The sequence below is a fragment of the Equus caballus genome, chromosome X (assembly GCF_041296265.1).
Source record: "Equus caballus isolate H_3958 breed thoroughbred chromosome X, TB-T2T, whole genome shotgun sequence".
NCBI classification, from domain to species: Eukaryota; Metazoa; Chordata; class Mammalia; order Perissodactyla; family Equidae; genus Equus; species Equus caballus.
Window position 1 is genome coordinate 145,773,808 of NC_091715.1, and position 7,818 is coordinate 145,781,625.

General features: G+C 46.5%; 1 protein-coding gene across 1 annotated transcript; it reads right to left on the reverse strand.

The window, feature by feature from the left end:
* Window positions 1–6,688: 6,688 nt before the first annotated feature.
* Window positions 6,689–7,330, reverse strand: H2AB3 (H2A.B histone 3). Its single transcript, XM_023634049.2, has one exon. It carries the CDS (start codon window positions 7,176–7,178, stop codon window positions 6,831–6,833), a length of 348 nt encoding a protein of 115 aa, XP_023489817.1. The 5' UTR covers window positions 7,179–7,330; the 3' UTR covers window positions 6,689–6,830.
* Window positions 7,331–7,818: the final 488 nt, after the last annotated feature.

A 7,818-nucleotide genomic window follows, 5' to 3' on the forward strand; every position in this document is an offset into this window, starting at 1 on the left:
AAACGGGAATAATAATAGTATGAGTTTGGCTCTGGACCCTAGTGGCTTTGAGTATGATCATATTTTCTAGAGCTGGAACAAGAACCTTATTAAACTTTCGACAACAACAAAAATACAATCCTCAAAAATGAAACAAAACAAAAAAAGGTAATAGCATTAAGTTTGGCATTTAAACTACTGACTCAACTAATTAACAGGAACTGTAAGTTTCCAACATTAAATCACAGACCAGGGTCTTGCTTCAGAATGAACTGAAGAGCAGTTTATAATTCAGTGGTCTCATAAGCTCCAGTAATGCAGTGGCTAACAGAAATCATCATAATATCCAAAAGAGTGGATCTGGCTTTTCTACTTACTTGTTCCCATGGTCAAATATGTCTTCCATTCAACCACAGTTTCCCTATCTATACAGCAAGGAAAGAACACATTTTCCTGACACCTAGACTAGGGCTGATGCTCACCAGCGTCACTTTATGTTATGTCTCCAAGAGTCCTCTGGAGGGAAGCAGAGGGAAAGACTGTCAAGAGCTGTGGCTACACAAACCAAATGGAAAGATATATTTGTAGTCAATCTTGTTAATATAGGCATAAAATCCTCCATATCAGATAAAGTCTGTCAATTTGTCCTCCACTGACAAGATGTTTGGCCTAAGTCATTAAAGTAATTGTGTTGAGAATCTACTTTGCTTTGCTAGTGAAGAGTTCATCTTTCCGTTCTCCAGGAAAGTATTTGGTCTTGAACTCATTTCTTTCTCTGAAATATTTTTTTCTATAACCTGGGCTCTGGGGATATTTTCAGTATCAACAGGAAGAGGCTTGACTCTGAAACATTCACAAAAGCCAAACAATACTTAGACCTCTGGAAAAAAGAGGTGTTTGATATCTCTCTCAGAAGGTCTCATAGGCCGTTTATTCTTGACTTCCTTTTCTTGCTTTAGCAGTGCTCTGACACCACACACCTTCTCCTTGCAAATAAACACAAGACCCTCATGTCCCTAGAACAGCAAGAAATGCTTGCAAAAGGTGTTCTTTTCTCCTTCAAATGAATCTCTTGGGTTTATAATAAGAGGAAACTCTCCTCTCATCTTCTATCCTCTTCTCATCAATTTTTTTTTATTCACCCTTACATTTCACTCCGAAATTAGCTCCACTGTCTGTGCTCTAAGAATACTTTGGCTCAGTGCAACCCTCTTTCTCTCCAGTGGTGCTGATCAGATGATGTCAGGAAGTATCAACTTACAGATGTTGTATATAGTCATTCCACAATGACTATAATGTAATGACAATAAGTAATACTTAAATAACCAAATGTAATAGCTAATAATAGTAATGACCAAATGTGTGGTGGGTAGGGATGGAGCCTGTCCTAGTGTCAAAAGAAGCGAGAGCATCAGAAATTATCAACTCACCTGAAAATTCTGGGGCTGCTTCCAGCACAACTGCCAAACAGAGGGAACACAGCACTGATCCAAAATGCAAGCCTGTGCAGCTCAGAAATTGTCCCAGAATAGCCATTTGGTGCTGTGCTTCCTCACTTGTCTGCATCCAGCTCACAATGGCACTGGAATTCACAATCACTAGCCTCAAACTTCTTAAAGTCTCTCATTGTCTATAAACAAAGAGTATACTCTCTGTCTCTTGGGGGGGGTGTGTGTGTGTGTGAGAGAGAGAGAGAGAGAAAGAGAGAGAGAGAGAGAGAGAGAGAGAGAGAGAGAGAGAGAAAGAGAGAGGAGAGAGAGAGAGAGAGAGAGAGAGAGAGAGAGAGAGAGAGAGAGAGAGAGACCCATACCCACAGAGAAAAACTGGAAGATGGGAAGAAAAAACAAAAAGACTATTTCTCACAGTTACGCAACATGAATCATTTTAACTGATCATACGAAGGACCAACAGAGCCTAAGTAGGTATTATGCACTGAACTAGTTCATAGTTTTGGCTTTTACTAGAGAAATGAGGTCAGTTAAGAATTAACATTGCAGTGACAAGGAAAAAAAAAAAAAGGAAATGATGTCCTTCTCTGCCTGCCCTAACCCCATCCACTTAATGTACCATGAGGTACGCTTAAAATGTAATCCAAAATTCTTGTCTATAGCCTAATGTTGTAGCATTGCAGCTGATGAAGTCAAACCGTTATCTGTAGAGGGAATATATATGCAGACAACATCCAAGAACTCACTCCAGTTCAGGAGTCCCATACAAATATTACTTGAGTTTGGATCGCTGTGTGTGAAAATCTTTTTTATAAAATAGAAACTAGAAAGTTGTATGTGTATAGATTATTAGTTCCTCGTTACAAAATGACTAAGATGATGACAGAGAAGAGCATTAACTAAAAATGTTAAGCGTAACTTAGGAACTGAGGAAAAACCCTGAGTAAAAATAGTCTGTAACATTAAGTAAGTATATTCTGTGAAGGCTGGGAGCAAAGAGTCAGAGAAGACAGAGAGAGATGGGAAAATATAAGATATGCCCATCTACCCTACTCAGTGAGTACTCAGCAGAGGGACTGATAGTCCAAGCCTGCAGATCTCTATCTGTAAGTCTATCAATCTGATGGTCTAAAAACCTTGAGGAAGTTGCTACAAGAGGAAGCAAATTCTTGGCCTTTTTAAAGAACCCTCACGTCTACCTTTAGACCTTGAATCCTAAGTAGGCCTGGAGAAACAGTTAATTTAAAAAAAAAAAAAAAGATCAAAGATCTTAAGATTTCTAAATTCCAGAACTCATTGTACATGTAAAAGAAAAATCTCTGAGGCAAGAAGTGGAATGGGGAACTAGATGTTGAGTTCCCATTCCTAGTACATGAGCTTGTGGAAACCTTCTGCTATGCAAAGACTGCTGGGGAAAGGGGAGCAAAGAGTATTTTGAGCTTGAATTCCAACTAAAACTTGATTCCAACATCTTTAAAATATCGATAGGACTTACTTTCAGCTCTGGCAACATAGCAGACTAATCTAATAATCACACTGTATACAAAAGCAAGGGTCAACTACATGCTGTCTATAAGAGATGCTCTGTAACAATACGGATAAACCTTGAGGACATTATGCTAAGTGAAATAAGCCAGTCACAGAAAGAGAAATACTGCACAATTCCATTTATATGAGGTATCTAAAATAGTCAAATTCATAGGCTCAAGGAGTGCAATGAGAGTTGCCAGGGCCTGAGGGGAGGGGAAAATGGGGAGTTACTAATCAATGGGCATAAAGTTTCACATAAGCCAGATGAATAAATTCTAGAGATCTGCTGTATAACATTGTACCTATAGTCAACAATAATGTATTGTACACTAAAAAATTTATTTAGAGGCTAGATTTCGTTTTAAGTGTTATCACAACAAAATAAAATTTTAAAAAGATGCTCTTTAAATATATAGACACAGAATGATTGAAAGTAAAAGGATGTATAAATATATACCACACAAACAGAAGGTATAAGAATGGTTACTTAGACATTAGAAAAATCACAATCATGTCGAAGATTTTAACATCACTCTTCTGGCAACTGGAAAATATGCTCAACATCTTTAGTCATTAGGTAATTGCAAGTTAAAACCACAATGAGATATCACCATATATCCACCAGAATAACTAAAATTAACCAGCTGACAACACCAAATGTTGGCAAGAATATGGAACAGTGTGGCAGTGTAAAATGGTGCAAACACTTTTGAAAATAGTTCAGCAGTTTCTTATAAAGCTAGATATACACCTAACCTGCTACCTAACACTTCCACTTTTGGGAATTACCCAAGGGAAATGAAAACATGTGCGCACACAAAAACTAGAACACAAATGTTCATAGCAGCTTTTTTCACAACAATAAAAAACTGAAAAGGACCAGATGTCCACGAACGGTTGAATGTATAAACAAAGTGTGGTTTATCAGTACAGCTAAACAACACTAAGTGATAAAAAGGAATGAATCGTTGATACACACAACAACACGGGTGGATCTAAAAAGAGGTTTCACTGAAAGTAACTACATGTACGATTCCATTTATTTGAGGTTCTAAAACAGGCAAAACTAATATGTGGTGGAAAAAAATAAGAACAATGGTTGCCTGTAGGGGATGAGGATGAGACCAACTGGGAAGGGGCCTGAGGGAACTTTTCATATGAGCCAGCAGTCCAGCTCCTGGGTATTTACCCTAGAGAAATGAAAATTTATATTCACACAAAAACTCATCCATTAATGTTTGTAGCAGCTTTATTCAAAATTGCCAAGACGTAGAAGCAACCAAAATGTCCTACAATAGGCAAATGGTTAAACAAACTGTGGTACATCCGTAGGATGGAATAATACTTTACAATAAAACATAACTATTGATACACACAACAACCTAGATGAACCTCAAAGCACTATGTTGAGTGATAGGAGCCAGTCTCAAAAGGTGACATTCTGTATGAGTCCACTTACAAGACGTTCTGGGGAAGGCAATTCCACAGAGACGGAGACTAGAGCAGTGGTTGTCAGGGGTTAGGTCTCAGGAAAGGGTCTGACTAACGTTGAGAGTTTACTCCATAATATTGCTGCCACGGCATCCGTTTTTGTGGCAAAGTGGCTACAGGGGCCTGGAGCTGACCCAAAGTCTGCCCCCAAGTGCATGCCCTAGATGACAACCAGCAAGTCACAAGTAAGTGTAAGTACCTGATATGACTTCCCCAATGGCCATGGTGTGTTAAAAGCTCCTGGTGAGAAACAGTCTCTCTTGCCTGCCAGCTCCTTCCCTTTGTGGGTCCCTTAGATAAGACTCCCGCAGAGCTTACCAAAACCCCACTCTTTTTTTGGTTTGTTTTGAATTGACCAATCCCGCCTCAGCCCGGGAAACCCAGAAGCACTTCACACGTGGACCCTAATAAAGGCTTATGCCCCAGGTCTTGCCGCTTGCTTGCTTCCTGTACCCGACCTTAACCTCGCTGTGTGGCCCACCAGGCTTGCCGTTTACCTCCTCAGGACCTGTGAGTAATAACGTTCTCTGTTTCACTTTTCCTTGCGGTCTTTGTTGAACCTTGGCTCACCGTCGGACACCGGACCTGGGGCTCTACTTAACAAATGTTAATTTAACAAAAATCACAACAACTGAAAAGGGACAGTAGTACCAGAGTAGGGACTTTTCTGGGTTGATGGAGCTGTTCCATGTCCTGAATGTGGTGGTGGATACACACATCTCTCTACATGTGTTAAATTGATAAAACTGAGCTCCAAAAGAGGTGGATTTTATTGTATAATATAAAAAATAAGATACAAAACAGAAAAGAAATAACACAATATCACGGACTGCATGTAGTACTATCTATAATACTGAGTGAATCCTTACTTTAGCACAAGTATATTTTATATATTAAATATACTTTATGTTATATATTATATATAGGCATATATTAGCATATAAACTTATATGGGTATATAATATAATTTCTCTTTAAGTCTCAGGTTTTATGCTCTCACTATAAAAAAATAAAGAAATTAAAGTTCAGTAAAAGACTAGGGAAACCGTAGACATAAAAGTTCTTACTAATCAAATTCAAACTACATGAGGCATAAAGATATGGCATTAATTTTAAAACATGGGTCTCAAACTCAGTTATTAGTCTGCCTTTCAGACCCTAAGGCGCCTTTTCCTTGGTGATATGCAAATCCAGTGATCAGAGGTGGAACCTGGTTGAGCACAAGTTATGTATACAAATTAAGGGTTCTGGGGAAATGCCTTTCCAGAGGGAAGGTTCATATGCAAGAATGTTGCATGGGGGCGGGGCCTATGGCCTTAGTAGTGGTTAAGTGTGGCAGGCTCCGCTTTGGAGCCGAGGTGTTCGGGTTCGGATCCTGGCACAGACCTACACTGCTGTCAGCCATGCTGTGGCAGCAACCCTTGTACAAAATAGAGGAAGATTGGCACAGATGTTAGCTCAGGGACAATCTTCCTCACACACACCCAAAAAATTGGAAAAAAAAATTAAAAAGAATGTTGAATGGGGGAGCCTTGCCTTGTGCTAGCTTGTATGCAAATCTGACATCCTGGGGCAGGGCCTGGCCTGGCTGCGAGCTGCGTATGCAAATCGGGGCCCACGGGGCGGGGCCTGGCCCGGCGCCCGCTGTTGCTAGGCGACGGCTCTTTGGCCCAGGTTGCTAGGGGCGTCCCCCAGCGTCTCTAACGCAACGCGACCCAAGCGAAACTCGGGATCCACGTGGCCCTCATGCCGACTTTGCCTGTTTCTCGAGTGTCCGTCCGTCCTCCATCTTCGCGTCAAAGCCCCTGCCCCCTTGGAGTCCTTGCCCACCGCTCTGCCCACCTCCTCCCCCCGCATGCCGCCCCCCGCCCCACACCGCCACCCCCACCCCCGGTCGCCACTGCACGTTCACCGGGCCACGACGCCGCAGTCCCGGACTTGAGCTCCACCCCAGCGAACACCATCCTTCCCAACGAACACCGTCCTTCCGGGGACGTGGCCGGGCTCTGACTTGTTCGGAGCCCGTGGCGGAGTCTTGCGCACCCAGCCTCACCCCCGACCCCACCCCAGCCAGCCTTCCCACCCAAGGCCCCCCGCGACCCCACGCTGTCCACCGCTCCTCTCTGTCATCCCCGACTCCTCCCTGCCACCCCGAGCCCACCCCCCGCCGCTCCCCCTCCCTCCAAGGAGACACGTCCCGGCACCAGCACCTCCCGCGCAAAGTGACCGAAGCACGCACGCGGGTTTCCTGAAACACTTTATTCTTAGAGATTTCCCATGACTGTGCCCGAGGCCCCAGACAGGCTGGGGCCGCCCCGGGGCTGTGAGCGGGCCTGGGGCCCGACGGTCGGTCGGCCCGGGGACCCGGGTCGCGCTGGGCAGCTACTCCCGGCCCGGGGCCACCTGGGAGATGGTCGTGGCGCCAAAGAAGCCGCTGAGCAGCGCGTTGTTGTGGACCGCCATGTCCACGAGCTCCGGGGTGATGCGCCTCCTGCCGCTCTTGCAGGCCTCGTTGCCCGCCAGCTCCAGGACCTTGGCCGTCAGGTACTGGATGACGGCCGCCAGGAAGACCGGGGCGGAGGGGCTCAGGCGCCGGGCGTAGTGGCCCTCCCGCAGGAGGTGCTCCACCCAGCTCACGGAAAACAACAGCTGCGCTCGGGCGGTGCGGGAGCGGGGCCGGCCCTGGCCGTGGGAGGACCCTCGACGACGACGGCTGCGATTCCCCGGCATGCTGGGCGTGGGCTGCGCGTTCTCCTCCGACGGGCCTAGCTCTTGGGCGGCGCGGTGGGATGCGGAGCCTCCGGCTCTGCTCGGCTCGGCTCGGCTCGGCTCGGCTCGGCTCAGCTCGGCTCGGCGCGGTGCGGTGCGGTGAGGAGAGGTGCCACCGGCGGGACCAGGTGCGGTGAGGTTCGGCGAGGCGAGGTGCGAAGGCTCGGCGGCGCCCCAAGCTCTCAAGACGGCCGGTACTCAGGCCCCTCCTCGGTATCCTAGCGACGTCGGGCCGGCCCCCAGTTGGTCTGGGCGCACGCGCCGTGACAGGTAGATCCGGTGAGGTCACCGCTCTCCCATTGGCCGCCGGAAGTGGCGGGCCTGGGCCCGCCAAGAACGGGCGCCGGCACGAGCCTGCTCGCGCTGCGCCCTGGACCCTCTCTTCGAGGGAGCGTTCCCTTGCCCCTGGCTGGGAGCCTGGACGGAGAAGAACAACAGACGTGGGGACGACCCACTGCCACCAAGTGGACACCCGCGGGGCCGGGCGACCGTCGCAACTACCCGCTTCCAAAACGTTGGCGCCACCCCAAAAAGAAACCCCTGTGCCCGTCCGGCCGTCGCTCCCCACCCGCCGGCCCCACCCGACCCCTAACCCCGACTC

Bases quoted from the DNA above. Each gene is read 5' to 3' on its own strand.
- H2AB3 (XM_023634049.2), bottom strand. From the start codon at position 7,178: ATGCCGGGGAATCGCAGCCGTCGTCGTCGAGGGTCCTCCCACGGCCAG.